The sequence below is a fragment of the Diabrotica virgifera genome, chromosome 3 (assembly GCF_917563875.1).
Source record: "Diabrotica virgifera virgifera chromosome 3, PGI_DIABVI_V3a".
NCBI classification, from domain to species: domain Eukaryota; kingdom Metazoa; phylum Arthropoda; class Insecta; order Coleoptera; family Chrysomelidae; genus Diabrotica; species Diabrotica virgifera.
In genome coordinates, this window is record NC_065445.1 from 187,949,942 (window position 1) to 187,973,158 (window position 23,217).

A 23,217-nucleotide genomic window follows, 5' to 3' on the forward strand; every position below is an offset into this window, starting at 1 on the left:
GTAGAGGCTAGTCCCAAAATTTCATTAAAATCCATGCAGTAGGATAGAATTTGGAGGTGATATCCTATTCTTGCTCCCATTGACTGGCGTATACAGGTTTAGGTGTTGTGCGTACGAAAATGCGTCCAACCTGCACTCTGAAAATTTTCAGAAACATATAGACTCGCTCAAACGAAGCAGTTAAAGCATTTTGAAGACTTTTGTAATCATTTTCAAAAAAGGACGGTACTGGGGACTATAATGAATTGGAACAAATAAAATAAACAATATTTGCAATACCATTTAATAAAATATTTTTCTCCATTCACACAAGTGGGCAATATAGAAGGTTAAAACCAATTTCATTGTAAGAGAAACTATTCTAAATTATATTGTTTCCTGCATAAATTTTTAAGCTACTCAAAAGAAAAAGAAAAAATATTGAAATTTTAATAATTTAAATATTTTCTTCTACAAAAATATGATTACGAAAAACAAATTATCAAAATAAATAAAAATAAAGTGAATATTATGTTTTATGCAAGAAACAATGTTTAAAATTAATTATTAGAGTATAAATGCTTAAAATAACATTATTTAAACTTATTGTTTATAAAATGTGCAAATCTTTTGTACTTCTGTAAGACAACACACTACAAATGCAAGTGTAAAAGGAAAATGGTGAACACACTTGTGGAAAATATATTTACATGCGTAAAAACAAATTTTATCGAGACTTCTTCTTCATCGAGATTTTATCTTTTATCGAGATTTAATCCTTACCTTAAAAAAACTCACAATATGGACAGAATGTAATTTTGAAATGAATTTTTTTTTAAAATATTTCAAAATATTTTCTTCGCCAAATTTGGTGAGATCACAAAAGGTAACACTTTGATTTTACATAAACTGCGCTGACTAATAGAATTAACGAAAATAAACAAGCGGAGTGTAAGTGAGGAATATGTTTATTGTTTCGTTTAACAGCTAAAATAATGGTTTATTTTAAACAAATTTAAGAAAGGACACCGCACACATCTTATGGAAAATATAATATCACTGAAATGCCAATAAAATTTAGATGAATAGATTCGTCTAGAAATTACAATGAATTCATATCATTGCGCCAACTCTGAATTTTGATTAATAACGGCGTAAATCGATATAAATAAATCTAAAATCAAATGAGTATGTACGTGAGTTAAAGAGAGAAAACAGATTTTGTGAATTGCCAGTTCATAAATCTTTCTGAGGGTATAAAGGCAGAGACTTACTTTTAATGTAGTAGGTATAATTTGATTAGTCGAATCAAAGTACATGTATAGTTCCTCTAATCGGCTTAGCTCACGCTGGGTTAAGCTGTTTTCAATAGTGACTAGACTAATAGTATTTATGAATGACAGCTTTATGGAGTTCAAAAATGTTAAATCCATAAACTTTTATTATAATCTACGCCGTTATTAATGAAAATTCAGAGTTGGCGCAATGATATTAAGTGAAATTTCGAGGCGAATCTATTCATGTAAATTTTATTGAATTTTACTGACATTATAATGATTTTCCATGAGATGTGTGCCGTGTCCTTTATGTAAATCATTACTGTGAATGTTGTTCTGAAGCTATTTCCTTGTGGCATTTTTATAATTACGTATTTTTTATGGGAAATAAGCCACAATTTTAATAAAAAATGAATTTATTAACGTTTCGAAGCCCAAATCGGGTTTCGTTGTCAAAACACAAAATACTATTAAAATAAAACAAACATGTTGTTGCTAAGTAAAAAAAATCTTCTAATAATTTATTTAATCTGACTCATTTATATTGGCAATTCAGACGTATATTATACATTTTAAAGTAGAAGACTTTAAAATGATATCGCCAATATTTACCAATTATTATGTCCCAGGAACGCAACTCATAAATATTGGCGATATCATTTTAAAGTCTTCTACTTTAAAATGTATAATATACGTCTGAATTGCCAATATAAATGAGTCAGATTAAATAAATTATTAGAAGAATTTTTTTACTTAGCAACAACATGTTTGTTTTATTTTAATAGTATTTTGTGTTTTGACAACGAAACCCGATTTGGGCTTCGAAACGTTAATAAATTCATTTTTTATTAAAATTGTGGCTTATTTCCCATAAAAAATACGTAATTACTGTGAATGTTTTTGTCTATTTTTTACAGAAGGCTTGATATCAAAGATCGTTTCCTTGAGAGTATGGCATCATTTTTTCCAACGTTCTTCATACTTACAACATATTGTTGCACAAGTATTTTAAACGTTTAATTGAGATTATTTTGATGGATATAATTTTTGTCTCAGTAAAAACGGGATGTATTTTAACAACTTCGTACAATATTAAGAAATACGTCAATTTGAGAAGTACTTATCTAAAAATTTGCAAATCTTATTTTATTTTAAAAAACTCGAATTTGTATGAACATTTTTAACCTGTTCTAAATATGTATCCAATTTTACAATAAATTCTTTTTAAGTTTGTTTGAACAGCAAAGGTCGCTTTTTATTTATAGAATAAAACAAATAACATGAAATAAGTGAAATAAAATATAAGCCTTAAAGACTATACAACATATACTTATCTATAGCTACAAATCAAGACTATAAAATTGAAAAAAAAATGAACGAACACATGAAAGTTGCCAACAATATCGTTGATTTTTAATATTTCAAAAAACGAACCTTCTTAAATTTTTTCTTCTTTTTCTTAAGAACATAAGTAATGCTTGAATTTTAAATAAAAATTGATGCCGGTACAGTTTTTTTGAAAATATAATCGAATAGTGACAATTTTTACAAAGGTTTAACTTGACGCGAAAGTATGGAATCGATAGAGCTTAGGCTCGACGCACACTTACGCGTTTTCAAGTCGCGTGCACACTGCGAGCAAGTCGCGTGCACACTGCGAGCAAGTTGCGGGCGCTTGGCTTGTTTGTTTTCCGTCAATGTACATTTGAGTGATTTCTCAGTGTCAATACGTTGAAATCCATCGCGCGGTCAATGTGTACTCACTGACTGCCTAGCACAGACTGCCAAACCGCCCGACTTGTGCAAGTAGCTTGCACGCCGCGGCTCCGTTCGAGTGTGCAGTGCCTAATTACAACTCATGTACTGCTGAACCACCAGCGACCGAACGCAGCTTGCACGAGACTTAAAGATACACAAGTGTGCATCAAGCGTTAGTGACACTGGTCTCAAGTATTCCCGATAAGCATAAATGCAGATATTTTTAACATTGTTTTCGGATATAATATCCTCGAAGGTAAATTTTAACACCACGATAGAAGGAATTAATATAAGCTGATAGAATAAGAAAAATTAAAAACGAAGATCGTGCACTACAGTGAACATCTTCAACAGCATGTTACATTTTTTATACTTACAAATACACATTTATTATAGGTAAGAAACGTAAAAGGCTTTAGAAAAAGAACCGAGTAAAATCATATCAATTTATCATAATATACCCACTTAAAGAAAAATAAAAAAAGGTTAATGTTGAGGTTATGAATCCGATAAGATGAAATATATGAAATAAAAAGGTTCCGAAACTATTTTATTGTGGCATATCCAAATTAAATATTATGTTTGTGTTGGAATAAACCACAAATGACTGCTATAAAAATTGCATTTTTAATAACTGTTATTTGACGTTTCGAATTCCAATCCGGAAATAATTTTCAAAAAAGAATATTTTACATTAGTGTGTTGTTAATATAACCAAGTTGTTTGGCCGTTGTTTTCCAAATTGACGGCTAACTTAGATGACCTAAATCTTGTCGGCATATAGCACGACTATAAGCATGGCCTAAAAGAGCAAGGCCAAGTAAATCAACTGTCAATTTGAAAAACAATATCCGCCAAATAACTTGATTATAATAACACCGCACTAATTTAATTTTTCAAAATGATTTCAGTAGTGGAAATCGAAACGTCAAATAACAATTCTAAAATAAAATTTTCATTACAATTATTTGTCGCTTAATCCCATATAAACATAATATATTTAATATGGAATGATTTAATAGAAAAATGACCTGTATATTAAAGCAAGGTAGACGTAGCGTGTAAGAAGCTCTTCTGTTGGTACAAAATCAAGAAGCAGTATAAATACAGAGTACTTAACTACGATGATAAGATGTTTTGCATCACCATTATTTAAACAAAAATAGCTCAGTTCTTTTCCAATGCCAAAAACACTTAATGTGTAAATTTTGATTTTTTTGGTACTTACAGCGTATCTGAAAGAATAAGATATACAAAGAAGATTATGTTATCTAGTGTAACTATCAGAACTTTTTAAAACGTTTTAAACAGCAATATTGTTGTAGTGTTTTAGTCATACCTATATTAAAGAGTTTTAGCTAAGGATACATCAGTACCAATCTCTATATGAAAAAGCCAAAATTTATACCATTTAGTGTTTCAAAAAAGACACTTAACACTCTTCTCTAACATTACTGTCGTTTATAAGGGTAAACGTTTTACTACAAGGCTTCAGGTGTGTATTACTTTTGTCGTGGAAGTCGAACCAAATTTTTTTGTAAAAAAGGGCATTTTTTGGGAGTAGAAAAATACATCAATTTTGTAGGTCTAGTTCTAAACATTTTCTACATGTCTTCAAATATTTTTCTACAATTAATGCGTTAAATTTCTTTCAAAAATGGAATGTGCCACCAACAACAACCAACTGGAAATGTTAATATGAGTTCCGGGAAGTTGAATGGCGCTGCTGAAACGCCAAAGCTATTGAATATGAATGAATATAGATAGGAAAGTATGTATTAAAAAAAAAGTATGTGCGACATTAGATTTAACACGTCATTACACGCACCCGCGGCAACTTTTCGTAATTCCATAAATTCTTAAAATAATTCTATTGTTCTTGTAAAAGAAGAGTCGACGGTGCCGAGTATTCCTCCCTCCACCAATCCTACACAGTATGTTCGAAGGTCAAACTAGTCTGCCATTATCCCTTGTCAAAATAAATCGTGTTGTTTGAGCAGTTTTCTAACAGGCGTTTTATAGCGTAGTGAGTTAAGTGAACAATTTGCTAACAGGCGTGTTCTGATGCAAGTATTAAAAAAATTATGTTTACTAGTTATATAATTCATCTAATTCTGACGAAGCAGAAATAATAGATCATGCAGAACTCGATACTGACTCGACAGATGAGAGTATGTATTGCAGAAGATATTTCGCAGGAATATCAAAAATGAGAATGTCAATCAACATTTGCAGCCTCCAACTGAACCTTCTTTTGATCTTTCATTACAACGTGTTATTTTATATTTTGATGGTTTAACCAAACTGCTTTACTTTTAGTTCCCGGTTTTTACATCCCATGAGAACTTTTCTTATGGAGTCACTACTTTTCATTATCTCTCTGTTTCGATTATATTTACATTTATATCCTTAATACTGTAAGTTAGCATTGTGTTCTAACTTTATAATATCTAGGTATGCATGCTTAATATTTAGTTTAGTTTAAAAACATGTATATGTATATCACACACAAATAAATTATTATAAAAATCTGAAAATATCCAATGATAAAATCCACAGCGTGTAGTCTCAAAAGTCCGATGCGGCAAATTGCTAAGGGGCGTGTTTTCTCGTCACATACAAGGAAAAACGAGAGAAAAACATTACCAATTCTAATTTGGAATACCAATTGAATTTTTAAATAAAATTTGCACATTTTAATAATATTAAAATGGCGTGTAATGACGTGTTAATAGCAGTAAAAATTAAGTGTCAATTTTTTTTATATATGTTACCACCAGTTACTTTTCATTGATGACAGATCCACAAAAATAACATTTATAATACATGAACACTATTATATCGCAGCATTCAACATATTTTTAATTCTTGTCTTAGTCTCTTGCATTTTACAGTTCTCATAGATTTTAAAACAAACTGAAATATATATTTCACAAAATAAAAGTAAAAAACGAAAAGACAGAACGTAAGAGAAAAGATTATAAGGTTTGTTCGTAGTTACGATCAGTAACCCTTGCCAAACATCAGATGCATGCGCGTTCGTAGTCTACAAACGCTAGCTGTTAACTGCGCATCGCTAGCTGTTAACGGCGCATGCGTCTGATGGTTGACAACGGTGCTGATCGTACTACGAACAAACCTAATATGTACAGAAAACTTCTAAAAACTAGGAAAACTCGTAAATTATACTCTACGTTCTTGCCAAGTTTAAACTTCTTTCTAGTTGAAGAATCATTTAAAAATATTTGATATAATTCAGTTTATTTTATCTTCTACATCCATTAAATTCGTATCATTTACACGTTGAAGTTCCCAAAGTTGTGGTTCATATGCTTTACTTAAGTCTAAGTATTAATTTTAAAACCTGAGATATTCAAAATGCAAGTATCTAGCCAACAATAAATTTTCCTATAAATATCAAATCAAAAACGTTCCAAAGATCTAAACCGTCGTCCAAACACATAAGCTGCAAGCCAAGCTTAATGATTTTTGTCAAATTTTACTAGATTTGGGAAAAAGTAAAGGTGAACGGAGTGGTTGAAAAAAATATATTACCACCACTACATTACACTTCTCCAAGAAATTAACGCAGCACCTTAAAAATGGGTAATTTTTGGTGTCTCGAATTTCCTAAACCTGTTGTCCGATTTAAGTAATTTTTTAATGTGTTATAGCCTTATTCTTTACCATTATCGCTGTAATAATATTGTTGCTAGACAGGTAAATTGTCATTGTATACTGGGTGTACAAATCAAACTGTGATTTTTTTCTCAAAGCTGTGGAATATTCTAGTATTTATAAAATACTGAAATTAAAACCCAACTATAGCCTCATGTTTTCTTAACATTATGTATTTTGATTAATTCACTTATGTTGGATAATAAGAAAGTTAGGTACTTTAACAACTAGCCTTGGTTTTCGTCAATACAGGGTGTTTTTAAATAAGTATGGAAAACTTTAAGGGGTAAATCTGCATGAAAAATAATGACAGTTTGCTTTATAAACGTATGTTCGCAAATGCTTATATAGTTTCCGAGATAGGAGCTGTTGAAATGTCTCTTACAAACTGACGATTTATTTATTGCTCTAAAGCCGGTTAAGATATGCAAATGAAATTTGGTGGATTTTAAGAGATAGTTATTGCGCATTTTTTGGTATACAATTAGGACTTTCATATTCACCATTGGCGCGCATACGGATAATATGACCCTTATGATCGCCAATGGTGAACATAAAATTCTTAATTTTATGTCAAAAAATGCACAATAACTACCTGTTACAATCCACCAAATTTCATTTGCATATATCATCCGGTTTTAGAACAATAAATAAATCGTCAGTTTGTAAGAAAAATTTCAACGCTCCCTACCTCGGAAACGAAGCATTTGCGGACATACGTTTATAAAGCAAACTGTCATTATTTTTTCATGTAGAATTACCCATTATAGTTTGCTATACTTATTTAAAAATACCCTGTATTGATGAAAAACAAGGCTAGTTGTTAAAGTACCTAACTTTTTTATTATCCAGCATAAGCGAATGAATCAAAAAACATAATGTTAAGAAAACATGAGGCTACAGTTGGGTTTTAATTTTAGTATTTTATATATGGTAGAATATGCCACAGGGTGACGCGAACTTTGAGAAAAAATCACCGTTTGATTGGTACACCCGGTATACAATGGCAATTTACCTGTCTAGTAATAATATTATTAGAGCGATATTGTTGAAGAATAAGGCTATATCATGTTAGAAATCACTTAAATCGGACAACAGGTTTAGGAGATTCCAGGCACTAAAAATTACCAATTTTTGAGGTGGTGCGTTAATTTCTTGGAGAAGTGTATAAAATATATTTAGACTTATAAGATATATTTAGAAATATAGGTGATGTGATAACTAATGGTAGATATGTTTTTGCAAACAAAACTACGTGACTAATCGACAATTTGCAAAAGTAAACGTTTTGTACTAGATAAGATATAAATTGAAAAACATTTTTAGATTTATCCATCGGTAAACAATATTTTGAAACAAAAAATAGCATGTGCGAAAATACTTATTTCGTAATTATAACACACATGGAAGCTTCTTGGGTTGTACAACCTTTTAAACTTTTACTTACAAAATCTAAGTTGAAAAAATATGAATTAAATCACCCTCCAACGTAAAAATGATTGTGATCATACCATTAGACATCAACAAATATCAAAGAGGTATAAAACCCGTAGCAAAGATGTAAGCTGTTTTTTGCCAGCTACGACAGTAATAATAAAATTTGACAAAAGGTAGTGCGTTCAATTTTAGAATTATTTGACAGCTGTCGGCTTGGGGGTGTAAGAAGCGCCAGGAATTTTAGATAAGGTCTTGGAGAGATCGACTCCCGTTAAGGCTTGGAGTGCTGGGGGTATCTGTCCGACCAAGCGGGTGATGTCAGATGTGGTATTGTCTGGACCTCCGATCAAGACGATTTCTTCGGTCTTCGCAAGAGGAGAGGCCACTTCGGCAGCAATCTGAAACATTAATACAATGGTTAATATCACGAGCTCTATAATTTAGTTTATAACAGATTTGCAAACTTTTTGAAGTTATACTTCTTTACGGGCGTAATGACGGTGAAATTTTATATGGGAAAACCTAGCGACCGGGCGCATGCGCATTATAACTTTGTTCTGATTGGATGTTCAAATGACATGACAAAAATTATCCAATATGGCAGCTGTGGCACAGCTGTGGGACTGTGTTTGGTTATAATGTATGCTTGTTGCGTTTTAAAATTTGTAGGAAGAGAAACAACAAACAAAAACTTAGTTAATGGTTATACTGCCTTTTTAAATAGTTTTCATATTATATTTTTGGACTTATTTACATAGAAGAGATGATTGTTGCATGCCAATGTGAAAGCTCATCAAACTGTGCCTAGTATGAGTGCCGCAGATCTCGCTTATTCAAAGCTAAAGAATCTTTCACTGGTAAGTGTTTTATAAATAGTTGATCAAATTTTGTTATGATATTTGAACATAGCCACTTTGCACGACGCAAGTGATTGCGAAATTTATTAGTCGTTATACGGGCTCCGATACCTACCTTGAACCTACCAAAATACATAAGTAGTATGTAATACTTTTTTTTACATAATTTGATTACCATCAAAATTTCTATCAATATTCACCTAATATATTGTCTTCTTACCCTATGTTTTGTTGTATTTTTTCAATTCTAAATCATTTCAATTCAAAATCAAAATAATTTGATTTACATAAGTTAAAAATGTCAAAAGGTTAATCTGTTTAGTTAGACGATCTTCGCACATAATGACAAGCTGTCTCTGTGGCGCAGTTTTAATGCGAGTGAATCCCAATACAACGCAAATACCAGCCGCGTGGTAAGTTGGTTCGAATCCCAATAGAAACTTTTATTTTTTTATTTTTTTTATATATTTTATGATTGTAAGTATATTTATTATATAATTTTATTTTCAGAAAATACGTATTTAGTTAAAAAATTTTCCGACAATTAATGTTCAGAAATCATTTGTGGCATTTTTAATGTGTTTGTGTGTGTTTTATTTTTTTATTATTTTAATTTTTGGCACTGTTTTAATAAAAATGTTTGAGAAGTATTAAGTATAAATTAATATAATATTTAAATAAAATATTAATAAAAAGTATATTAATTTCGTTTATAATCATATAATCATATAATAGAAGTATAACTTCTTACGTGCGTACAAAGTACACACACATTCTTTTTATTGATACACAGTGGATGTAAATGTGAAATATCGAAAAGTAATAATAAATAATAATACGAATGCGCAAAAAAGTGTCGTGCACTAGTGCCAATATTAAATTATTACCGTAGTAATACAATTTTTTTAAATGCAACAAAAAAATATTAAAAATATTATTATAAAAATGTTCGGAGCAGTATAGAGCTAGGGAAAGCAGAGAGGGGGTATTTGTGATTTAAATTTTTAAATATTTTTGAATTAAATATGATCCATCTGAACAAGTTGTTAAAAATTTAGGAAACATTTTACACAAAAAATCAAAGATATAGTTTCTTTATTCCGAATATCCCGGAAAATATCTGTTTAGAACATATTTTCTTCTTGTTATTTGGCTTATGCCTATTACGGCGTCGGATCTGTTTAGAACATTTCACCAGTAGAACCAGCTTCTGTAGTGGTTAATTACGAAGACGTAAATCGGTGTTGAAATGAATAATAAATGGAGATATGTGTTTTATTTTATAACACAAACACTTTTTACAAACACTGTACAACAATAACGATTACTAATTTTAATACAACTAGTAGGCAACTACTCAGAACTAAAAAGAGAAGCTACATAGAACAGCAAATACGAGTAATGGAAATAAGTGGCGAGAGGAATCAAATAAGAAAATTCTTTAGGGAAGTGAAGACAGTCAGACAAGGTGGAAATGTTGGGGTAACACAAGCTATGAGAAATGAAGCAGGTGAACTGATAATGATGGAAACAGAAATCGTAGAGCGATGGAAGGAATACTTTCGGAATTTACTAAATATTGAAAGTGAGATGGAGGAATCAGAGACTACATTTCATTCTGCAGATGTGGAAATACCACCACTAACACTCCAAGAAGTAAAGAATGCAATAGCATCTCTTAAAGATCACAAAGCACCAGGAAATGATGGTATAAATGGAGAATTGATAAAAAAAGGAGGAAACGTTTTACATCAAAAATTGTATGACATTATTCTCAGAGTATGGCAACAGCAGAAAATGCCTAGAGAATGGAATGGAAGCGTTATAATACCCATACATAAGAAGGGAAATAAAGAGCAATTCCGAAACTACAGAGGCATATCGCTTATTAGTACAGCGTATAAGATTCTATCAATTATCTTACTAAAGAGACTCACTCCGTATTCGGAAGATATTCTAGGCGACTACCAATGCGGCTTTTGAAGTGGAAGGTCAACAATAGATCAAATATTTACCATCCGACAAATATTAGAAAAAAACTGGGAATTCAACCGAGATGTACACCAAATCTTCGTAGATTTCCAGCAAGCATATGACTCGATAAAAAGAAGCAGACTATGGCTAGCAATGCTAGAAATGGGAATACCAAGAAAATTAGTGCAGCTCACTCAAATGTGCGTGGCAGACTCATATGCACAGGTAAAGATAGGAAACAGAACATCGATGCCATTTAGTATAACATCAGGGCTTAGACAAGTAGACCCTTTATCACCATTGCTATTCAATTTGGCTTTAGAATACGCAATAAGTAAAATATCGTCTGAACTAACAGGGGGATTCGCAAATCGAGGATCAAAACTATTGTTGGACTTTGCCGATGATCTAGATGCAGTCGCTCATTCTACAAGAGACGTAAGAGAGGTGTTTTCACAGCTCGAGGAGGAAACAGGTAACCTGGGCCTTCGAATAAATGAAGAGAAGACGAAATATATGCTGGTGACCAAAAATCCAAGACCAAGAGTTAGGCAGAACGTAACTATTAATGACCACAACTTTGAAGTAGTAAAAGAGTTTAAATATCTGGGAGCAGTAATCACAGAGGACAATCACATAGAAAAAGAGGTCTCAGCAAGAATAGCTGCGGGAAATAGAGCATTATACTCCCTATCATCACTATTAAGATCTAAGCTGCTGAAAAGACAATCTAAATTAAGACTGTACATGTCAATTATTCGCCCAGTTGTTACATATGGGAGTGAAACATGGACTCTACATCAGCGAGAAATAAATAAATTGCTGATATTTGAAAGGAAAGTCCTCAGAATGATATTTGGTCCTCAAAGAGATGAATTGACAGGAGAGTGGAGAAGGCGCCGCAATGCTGAATTGGTATACTCTATATGGTACTGAAAACATCGTCAGACATATAAAAGCTAATCGGATAAGATGGGCAGGTCATGTAGTAAGATCAGAGGAAGACAGAGTGCTAAAGACAGTGTTCTTCGAGAGACCAGACGGTAGAAGATCAGTGGGCCGTCCCAGAAAAAGATGGAAGGATGATGTTGAAACCGATCTATCTAGGATTGGGGTACAACAATGGCAAATCGAAGCGCAAGATCGCAGACAATGGAGGGCCTTAGTGGATGCGGCGAAGACTCACCCCGAGTTGTAAAGCCAGTCAAGAAGAAGAAGAAGAATTTTAATACACAACTTTGCTATGTCTAAGCGAACCGTGAGTAAACTAGGACCGCGTTCTGAGTGTCAAGCTTAAACGCGATAGTGAGAGAATCAAGAATAATTAACGTAATAAAGAGTTTCAGTGAATTTCCCAATTTTCACTCGACTAACACTCATCATCGAGAGGATAGCCAGGTTGAAGTGGAGATGGGCAGGACACGTAGCCAGAATGACAGATGGGCGATGGACGAAGAGGTTATTGGAATGGAGGCCAAGAGAAGACAAGAGAAGCGTCGGTCGACCGCCTACAAGATGGACTGACGACTTAAGAAAGGTAAATAAAAACTGGATGAGGGCGGCGCAGGATAGATGGGGTTGGAAACGAGGGGAGGAGGCCTATGTTCAGCAGTGGACTTTTGAGGCTGGATGATGATGACTCGACTAACATGCTACTTAAGAACTCTAAACTCTTAAATCAGGGATACAAGATACATGTACCTTTTAACTTCGTAACCTGCAAAGGTATCGTCAGACAGATAGATACAGATATTGATGAAAAAGAACTTCTTCAGTGTTGCGCTACAGGAAATGATATTGAAATTTTACAAATAAAAAAATTAAATAGAAGAGTAATTAAGGATAGAGTAGGTTCTTTGAATTCACAGGTAATACACTATTTACATTTCGAGGCGTTCTTATGCCCAAAACTGTGATTTTTTATGGCGTACCAAGACTAGTGGATACATATATTGCCCCAGTGACACAATGTTATAATTTTCTTAGATTTGGCCATACAAAAACAAATTGTAAAGGGAAAGAAAGATGTTTCAATTGTGGGGAAAACAAACATGAAGACGTATGCATGACAAAATGTTTTTACTGCAAGGACTCTCACAAATCTATTGACAAGAGCTGTCCAGAATATACAAGGCAAAAGAATATTAAAGAACTCATGGCGTATGAAAATTTGATATTTTTTGAGGCAAGTGAAACCATTCCGAAATAATTTATCTCGAACAATAAATTCATTTACAACTCGAGAGATTTTCCATCTATTAAAATAACAGGCCATTAGAAAATACTCAAAGTACCAACACAAATAATTCTAACACCACAAGCAGTGAGATTGTCCAAGCTATGGACGTAGGAGAGTAACCAAAAAATTGTGAATCGTGAATGGAGAATGTTTGACACTCGGGACTATATTTTGAGTTGTGCTAAATGCGACCGACTAACTCTGCGATTGGTGACTAACTATACTGGTTAACCTAGCAGCATAAGAAATCGGCTGCTTAAGTGAGCACCTACATTGGATCCGTATTTATCCGATCCGATCCGACGTCGGATTGAAAACAGAGTCAAGGTATTAAAGCGTAGTGCCTACGCTGTAGTGGGAAGCCCGATCCGAAATCGGATGATTTACGCTTTAATACTTCGCTTCTTCTTCTTCACGTGCTATATCAGAATTATCCGACGTTGGCGATCACCATTGCGAAGGCTTCTCGATCTTCTAATACTACGCACTACGCTTTAATACCTTGAGTTCGTTTTCAATCCGACGTCGGATCGGACCGGAGAGATACTGATCCAATGTAGGTGCAGCCTTAGACTTTTGCAACGAGGGGGAAAATCAATAAATTTTTGTGCTTGTCTAATTTAAATTCTAGGGTAAATAAAACATTTTAGGGCGGTCTGGTACCACAAAGAGCTTTTGGAGGTTTGGAGAGCAATGCAATAATACCGAAATGAGATTGAGTTTCCAATCCTGAGCGGTATTAAGCCACATATGGCAAAAATAAGAAGTAAATTAGGGGGTCGGGATTATAAATTTGTTTTCAGAACGTAAAGATTTCCAAGTCAAAAATGTTTGCGGCAGCCAACGGAAATACGGAGACCCTATTAAATTAGTAATTTAATGACTTTTCTCATATTCTAGTTAATTGGAAGCTGCAAAGGGCAGATGTCCGAACACGTGTATAAAGTAGTAGAGACGATGCGATAATAAGGATTTGGCAAATGTCTTTAACAGTTGTTGCTGAAGTGCTGAAAGAGTTTGAGGAAAAAGAGGCCGTAAATAATTGGTGGAAAGCCAACAGCAAAGTTATAGTACCAGTGGAAGAGGAAGTAAGAAGAAAAAGAGGCGATCTGAAAAAAAGTTGTCACAATTTTTACAGTTATCTAAGGTCGAACTGACTACAACCAAAGCTAAAAATCTTACTTTTTCTGGAAAAAATTGTACCTTAAACAAGGTTTTGTGTAGTATAACTACGTACATAATATGTCAGATTATTATGATTTACATTACATACCTTAGGTAAGGCCTCGAGGACGAGCGACATAATGGCAGCGTCTCCGTATTGCTTGTAAACAGCGGCTTTTTGTCTCATTCTTTCGGCTTCGGCTTTACCAACGCCGGCAATGGCGGAAGCTTCAGCGGTACCCAACATCTTGATCTTCTCACTCTCAGCTTGGGCGGTCTTTACGGTTTGTGTCCTAAAAACCATAAATTATAAATCATAAATATTAATGAGCTATGGACGTTTAATAAAATAAAACGAATAAATAATTAAAGATATCATCAATACTTTATGCGAATTCTAACAACAATGGTTTTCACCTTTCCCCTGTACGCATTTGTGATGTTACAGCTAGTTTCAAATGCAGTGCCGAGTAGTTCCAGGAAATATTACATTGCGTAGACCAGGGGTTCCCAACCAGTGGTACGCGTACCACTGGTGGTACGCGGGAAGATTTCAGGTGGTACGCGTCGCGTGGGTGAAACAAGCGATTACTTATAGTACGGTTTTATTGTGAAGTTTGGCACAGAAAATAATGACAATTCTATTCAATGTGTTGCTTATTTCGAAACGCTTTCGAACCAAAGCACAAAGTTTTCTATGCTGATACGTCATCAACACACAAAACACTCTCATTTGGTTGCCGATCGAATTTTTTAAAAGAAAATCTACTTCTTTAAGAAATAAAATAAATGCATGACTAGCTTTGTAAATACTGATACAAACTTAATGAAGGCGTTCTACCTTGCTATAAGTTTATAGTTATAAAATGGCAAAGGATGGAAAGCCTCACATAATAGGTGAGACTCTTTTACTACCGGCCGCTGTGGAAATGGCCCAAACCGTTCAAATAGTTTTTGTTCTGCAAATTACTTGAATCAAACACTACAGCGGAACTTATTTTTAATACAATAAATGAGTATGAGCTCAAAATACGCGTTCCTTGATCAAAGTGTATTGGTTTTTGTACAGATGGAGCAAAAGCTATGTCAGGAAAATTGACAGGGCTAGCAGCAAAAATAAAGAAAGTTGCTCCTGAATGCCGAAGTACACATTGTGGTATACACCGAGAAGAATTAACTGCTAAAAGTATGTCGGAAAATATGATCTCCCTTTTATCACATGCTGTGAAAGTTATTTTCATAAAGGCTAGGTCTCTTAATTCAAGATTATTCTCCTTGATGTGTGAAGATATGGGTAGTTCAAAATTATTTTGTTGCATACAGGGTCTTCAGGGAGTAAACACAATTCCCTTTACAGCCAATGAGAAAATAAACTCCTTCAAGAAAAAGTTGGTTCCTTTATGTTCTCAAATACAGGGGAAGACTGTCTCTACTTTTCCTACGCTGTCATCATTTTTTGAAGAAAACGAAATATCTCCAATACCCGATGCGGTTGCTGATATAATTCTTCACTTGGAACCTCTTCAAGAAAGTTAACAAATATTTCCCTGAAGATTATTCCAAACTTGACTGGATCAGAATTGAAGTGAATTGGAATTACAGAAAACATGCATCGATTTAACAGAAGACAGTTCTATGAAAAACATGTTTTAAAGAGAAATCCTTAATTAACTTCTGTATCAGGTGTAAATCTGAGTATAAAATGCTCTCCCGACAAGCTATGCTGTTTTTGATGCCATTTGTCAATAGTTACTTGTGTGAAACTAGTTTTTCTGAACTATTGTATGTAAAAAATAAAAAATAAATATAGAAATCAACTAACAAATGTTGAAGAGGACTTAAGAATAAAATTATGTAAGTTCAATTATTCCTGCAATTAACACTTTAATCACAGGCAAACTGCAACAAGTTTGGCATTAATCTCGATATACAATGACTAATGTTGATTTTTGTTGATTTGACATGTTTCTGATACTAAATATGTTTCTAAAAAAATTAGGATCGGGGGGAGTCAAGTGGTCCTTCTATTCCATGCACCTCAACCCACCCTGGGTTTGGTGGTACGCCAAAATCTTCAAAGTATTTCAGGTGGTACGCAGTTGCTAGAAGGTTGGGAACCCCTGGCGTAGACAACAGAAATAGCTACGCAGTGGCGTTTACAATATTAAATAATTTGAGAATACTTTATATTTGAAACCTAAAATATTTTATTATCCCCTAAAACAATAAATTTAATTTTCTTTCAAAAATATTGTTTTATCTTTTAAACTGTATTATTTATATGGACGGCGGAAAAGCAGGACCTTGTAAGAGGAAGATGATGATTTTACAGGAGACCAGAAAACTGGGATATCTAGGTTTTTTGTGTCTTCTATTAGGTCGGGTCTTATTGAGCTGTCAAATACTTGCTTGAAATCTATGAAAAAGATGTGTAGGTCGATATCATGTTCGTAACAATTCTCAATTGACTGTGTGACTATGTATATTGTGTCTATTGTTGACCTTTCGTCTCTAAATCCCTGCTGGTAGTCATGGTAATGTCATGATACATGGTGCAAAATAGCATAACAGTTTAAGAAACATACGAAGAAAGGTCTATATTAAAATCACAATAAATATGCAGTAAAAATAAACAAAACAAGACACGCTGAATGTTACGACGAGGAGCACTCCCGAATCATGATTTACAATGAATAAAATTTGTAAATCATGATTTGGGATTTAAAATGTATATACATTGTAAATCATAATTTGGGAGTGCTCCTCGTAACATTCAATGTCTTGGTTTGTTTGATTTTAATATAGACAAAAGTAACTTAATATAAGTAAAACATACCTTCTTCCTTCAGCGAGGATTTCGACTTTGTAACTCTCGGCCTCAGCTGGTAGGCGCACAGTAGCATTCAATTCTCGTTCTTTTCTGAGAACTTCCTGTGCTTCAATTTCGATCTGTTTCTTTCTCTCAACAACGTCGATCTGAATTTCTTCGTTTCGGATTCTTTGTCGAATTTTTGCGGCTTGTAGTTCGTAGGCTAACTGAGCTTGTGCTTTCTGAAAATAAATAGGCACAAAATTAAAACAAGTGCGCAATAGATATTGTGCGAAAAATGCAGAACTGAAAGAAAAAAGACATCCTTTTGTTCATGTGACTTAAAAAATATTTTTTAAGTGCAGATTGTGATTTTGAAAAATAAGAAAGACACTGTATGAATAAAAATACTTACTGCAGTGTTGACTTCCTGGTCAAAGTTCGCTTTTTGCAACTTAAACATTCTAGAATTGTCTTCGATTTTTGTATCTGTGGAATACTTGATATCCATTGCAGACTTCTGACATTCAGATTCCTAAAATGACAGAAAAATCATCATGAAATTGTCTACTTTGAGGTTATATGTGTACTTTTTATTTATATTATAATAGACAATGTAGTAGAAAGTGTCATAATATCAATAGCAATTTTTAACAACATTATTCTAAAGACAATTTATTTGTAGGCATGTTTATATTCTCCATTTTCAATTCATTTCAATTTCCAATGGAGATGGGCGGGACATGTTGCAAGAATGACGACGACAGATGGACAAAAAAACTGCTTGAGTGGAGACCACGGGCAGACAAGCGAAGCCGAGGAAGACCCCAAACGCGGTGAACCGACGACCTCAAAAGAATTGTGACCAATTGGATAGCAGAGGCGCAGAACAAAAAAAGATGGAAATATCTGGAAGAAGCCTATGTTCTCCAATGGACAGATATGACTGATTGGTGATGATGATGACGATAATGTTTATATTAAATTGGAAAATCTAGCCAATGTTTCAAAATGATAGTAGGTACTAAATAATTACACTTTGATAAAAATGAACTTTTTATAATACCACGTTTTATTATTTATAGGACACAAGGTAAAATTATACAATATTTTGTTGTTTCAATTCCTATGTCATGTAATGTAGGAAACAGAGGTTGAACCTCGCAAAATGGACACAAGTCCGGTTTCATTTTTGAAGTTATACTTCTTTAGGCGCGATCGAGAGTAAAATTTCATAATACTGCGCGCATACGCACACAGACAGTATGACGTTTAGTTGATAATCTTTCAAATTACGTATCAGCGCAAATAAGCCATTAAAATAATATATTAGTGTTTTTTAGTAAATGTATTATTTATTATAATTTTTGTGTCTATGGATTTGTTGTCCTCTGTAGTAAGATAATAAAATATGTAGGTATAACATTTTCCCCTCGATCTATTTGTCACCGTGTTGTGTAATTATATCCAAAACTTACGTGTCACTTACAAGAGGCTCGGTAGCCTAGTTGGTAGAGGGTTGAATTTTTGGTTGTTTAATAACAATTTTTTGGAAGTGGTAGATAAGAAAGTTAGTTTAATATTTAAATAAAATACAAATGACCTGTTAAGTATATTTACTTCGTTGAAATTATATAATAGAAGTATAACTTCTTACGTGCGTACAAAGTACACACACATTCTTTTTTTTTCTGGTATATCAAGGGGTACTTATTATGAGACTAACTTAAAAAATTTCGCCCCGGAACCCCCCTTTTCATCCCTTTAAAGGGGGTAATTTATGGTTTTTGCGAAACGTATGTTTCTATTTTTTATATATAATATATAATTGTATATATAATTTTCCTGTATGTTTTGCAAAAAATTTATTTAACAGTAAAATGAAGAGGACTAAATTTCCTACTATTTATTTCCCGAGAGCATGTGTCTATCACCCATCGTTTAGCGGGGGTGGCGCACCAAAGTTAACAAATTTTTAAAAAAGATGTTTTTAAAAAAAATTATTTTTCCCTAACTGTAATCAAAATTAAGAAGAAACCCAGCGGCAATTAATCACAAATAAGTGGCTGATTTTTTGGTATAGGTTTCATTTAAGGGCAATTGCACATTTTTTAATTACAGGGTGTTACATTTAAAAAACCCCTTTTTATACCATCTGAACCGTCTATGCTAGAGTAAAAAAACTTTCAGCGATTACTCCATATACTGGTGTTATTTACAAATTTGTATAATGCACCCCCATATTTTCCCCGGAACCACCTCAAAAAGAGGAAAATTAATAAAGAAAATAATCAAAAATTGATTTTGGGCCACCACTGTGGTTTTAGGATGCAAAGAAAATAAAATATGCCTGTAAGTTATCAATAAAATGAATAGGTGACAAAAAAAAACTGGAGCCCGCCAAAGCATTTCTGAGGTTTACGGCGGTAAGGGTTACTTATACGAAAAAAATGCATAGGACCCTATTTGTAGAGAAAATAGTGGTCTTTAATTCTGTATAAGTTTTATTTAAAAAAAATGCATACCTAATGAGAAAATCGTAAAAACATGCTCTCCAAGTGGTAGGGGTAGTTTCTGCAGTTTATTTTCAAGGATAGGGGTAGCTTCCGCAGGGATGTTGCAATAATCATATATATTTATGATAAACCCAATTGATGGAGCATATGTCCATATGGGTCAAAAAGCAAAAAAAAAATTTTATCAACCCCCCTTTATTTATTTTTTTTTTTTTGCTACAGGGGTTGCATCAAGAAATCGCTTTTGGTGTCCATGCATGGGTAATAAAAACGTGCACAAAATGATATATGAAGCATTTTAATAAAGGGCATGGTGTGTGAAGGATTCCAAAAAACTCACTTTCTTTATTAATTCTCCCTTTTTTTTGGGTGGTTCCAGAAAAAAAATGGGGGTGCATTATAGAAATTTGTAAATGACATGAGTACGTGGATAATCGCTAAAAGTTTTTTTACTCTAGCATAGGCGGTTCCGATGGTATAAAAAGGGGTTTTTTAAAATGTAACACCATGTAATTAAAACATTTGCAATTGCCCTTAAATGAAACCTATACCAAAAAATCAGCCACTTCTATGTGATTAATCTTCCCAGGGATTCTTCTTAATTTTCATTACAGTTAGGGAAACATATTTTTTTTAAACATCTTTTTTAAAAAATTTTCAACTTTGGGGCGCGACCCCACTAAACGGTGGGTGATAGACATATGCTGTCGGGAAATAAATAGCAGGAAATATAGTCCTCTTCATTTTACTATTAAATAAATTTTTTGCAAAACGTACAGGAAGTAAACGTTTCGCAAAAACCACAAATTACTCCCTTTAAAGGGATGAAAAGGGGGGTTCCGGGGTAAAATTTTTTAAGAAAAAGTTAGTCTCATAATAAGCACACCTTGATATACCAGAAAAAAAAATAAAACCGGACTTGTGTCCATTTTGCGAGGTTCAACCTCTGTTTCCTACACTAATGAAAAAATTTTGTAATTGATTTTAAACTCATATAGGTAAATCAAAGAAAATGTTTTACACACAATCTTAGGGGAAATATTAGAAATGAATTGAAAATTTGACATGATATTGAAAGTTACGCCATCTATTGAGAAAACTAGTAGCGCCATCTTTTGAGAAAAGTGAGAACTAATTTTACCATATAAAATTTAAAATGGCTTGATATTCCAAATAAAACTAAATGCATTCATGTAAAAGCTATTGAATATTGCATTGTCATCGAGTTCTGAGCTATTCTGAAAATTTCAGATCTCTAGCTAGGTCGAGAAGTATGTTTAAAATCGATTACAAGATTTTTCCCGGACAAAGTGACAAAGAGACAGACAAAGAATAGGCGAAGTATGTAAAAACGTGGTAAAATGAAATTACTGTTTTTTCAAATTAGCATACTCGCTACAAAAGTAAATACGAAACGCGAAATTAACAAGATAAATAGTTGGACTTATACAGCTTCTTAAAGTGTGTTGTGTATTTTGACAAAATAAATAACCTTGACTTTAGTTTTTACTCAAAAATTCTTCTTTTTGATAATCGATCACAAATAATCTTGAACTTTGAAACACTAATGTTTCTACAAAGGACTGAAGCGACAGAAACAAAAAAACTTCAATATTGTAACGAAAAAGTTAATTTCGATCGATCTCAAATAACGTTGCCAACTCGGCACAATCTAGAGAGGCTGACGAACAGCCGACGTACGATAAACGCTCAGGCCATGCGACGACTAGAGATGAGAGGATCGTTCCAGATTTTTCTGGAAATAATGCATTAATGTATATTATATGGAGCAAGATTGTTAGTTGAGAGTAGAGTAGTTAGTAAGATAATCTTGAACTGTAAACTTCTAAATAAATAGTCTTAATATAAATTCTAACCGTTGGTTTTATTTAAACTCGCTACAATATGTACAAGGAATTTACGCATCTTCAATACTTTGATACTTTCTAAGAAATGTAGGCGCTTCTTAATGATATTTTAAAACTGTATTACATATTATGTAGATACTCGCATTATTGGTTTATTAAAATTACTGCAAGATCGGAATGGGAATATAATAACTGAAGAAGATCAGATTATAGAAAGATGGAAAGAACATTTTATGGAAATTTTAAGCAAAGATAAGACAACAGCAGGCAGCAAAATAGCAAAGTTAAACAATACAACCACAAAAGAACAAGACGTAATTGAGGACAATAAAATACAAATGAATGAAGTGGAAGATGGCTTAACCCAACTAAAAATAGGCAAAGCTGCAGGTATAGATGGATTAGATGCCGAGTTGTTGAAATATCTGGGAGAATTGGGCAAAAAGGAACTTTATGAACTGTTAAACCTAACATGGAAAACTAAAAAAAAATACCGAGTGACTGGAACACGGCTATAATATTGCCTATACACTATACACAAAAAAGGAGATTCGAGAGAATGTGGAAATTACAGAGGCATATCGTTGCTCTGTTCAACATTAAAAGTCTACGAAATTATCCTAGAACGGAAGCTCCGGAATTTAGTCGAGCCTAGATTAGCAGATATTCAAAGTGGGTTTAGGCCAGCACATAGCGTTCAGGACCATATCTTCACTCTACAGCAGATCACTGAAAAAGCCATACTAAAAGACGAAACGGTATATTTGGGATTCCTAGATATGAAAAAAGCTTTTGACATGGTGAGCAGAGAGGGAATATGGCAAAGCTTGACAAATAAGGAAGTGGATATGGAACTGATAACCACAATCAAGAGTTTGTATTGCAATAGCATAAATCAGGTAAGAACTGGCAATCTTATTTCCAGCAAATTTGAGAATAACGACGGAGTCGGACAAGGAGGAGTATTGAGCCCCCTACTGTTTATCTGTGTAATAGACGAAGTAATTAAAAAGTGCTGGCCAAAAACAAAAAAATATACCATAGGATACAGAAATCTACAACAAATAAAAATCGAAGCCTGTGTATTTGAGGATGATATTGTTATTGTGGCAAGAACAGAAAGAACTCTGGAGGAAAACATAAGAATCTGGGAGGCAGAATTAAAAAATTACAATCTAATAATTAATATGGAAAAAACAAAAGTAATGGCAATATCGAAGAAAGATGTTAAGCTAAATATCGAAATCCAAGGCCAAACAATAGAACAGGTAGATGCATTTAAATACCTTGGAATAATTTTAAATAAGAAGGGGACACAAGAAGACGAAATTGGAAATAGGATAAAAGCAGCCACAAGAACATATCATTCGCTGTATAAAAACTTCCTAAATAAAAAAGAAATAACAAGGAAAACCAAAATGATAGTACAGTAAAACCTGCCATATCCGGATCAATGTGGCGACAGACCGATCCGGATATGAAAAAATCCGGATATCAACACCACTACTTCTTTTACAGTCTCTGAAACGTTTTCTCCTTCATACATTCCAGTAATCAACGCCGTCAATAACCTTCGTCGACAGACATGTTTTATAGATTCTATAATATATTATTTCGTCATCTTTTAGTTCTTCTTTTAGTGCGTTGTCCAACAGCAGGAC

The 23,217-nt window shown here is 33.3% G+C and overlaps 1 protein-coding gene across 2 annotated transcripts in view; it reads right to left on the bottom strand.

Moving 5' to 3' along the window:
• Positions 1-267: 267 nt before the first annotated feature.
• LOC114332570 (flotillin-2) overlaps positions 268-23,217 on the bottom strand; it is a 141,072-nt gene continuing 118,122 nt past the window's right edge. For both annotated transcript variants that reach the window (XM_050647091.1, XM_050647092.1), the window contains exons 3-6: positions 17,588-17,707; positions 17,200-17,414; positions 14,473-14,656; positions 268-8,527 (exon numbers count right to left, since the gene is read on the bottom strand). In XM_050647091.1, coding sequence (XP_050503048.1) covers positions 8,324-8,527; positions 14,473-14,656; positions 17,200-17,414; positions 17,588-17,707 — 723 coding nt within the window. In that variant the 3' untranslated portion in view covers positions 268-8,323. The remainder of the gene's footprint in view (positions 8,528-14,472; positions 14,657-17,199; positions 17,415-17,587; positions 17,708-23,217) is intronic.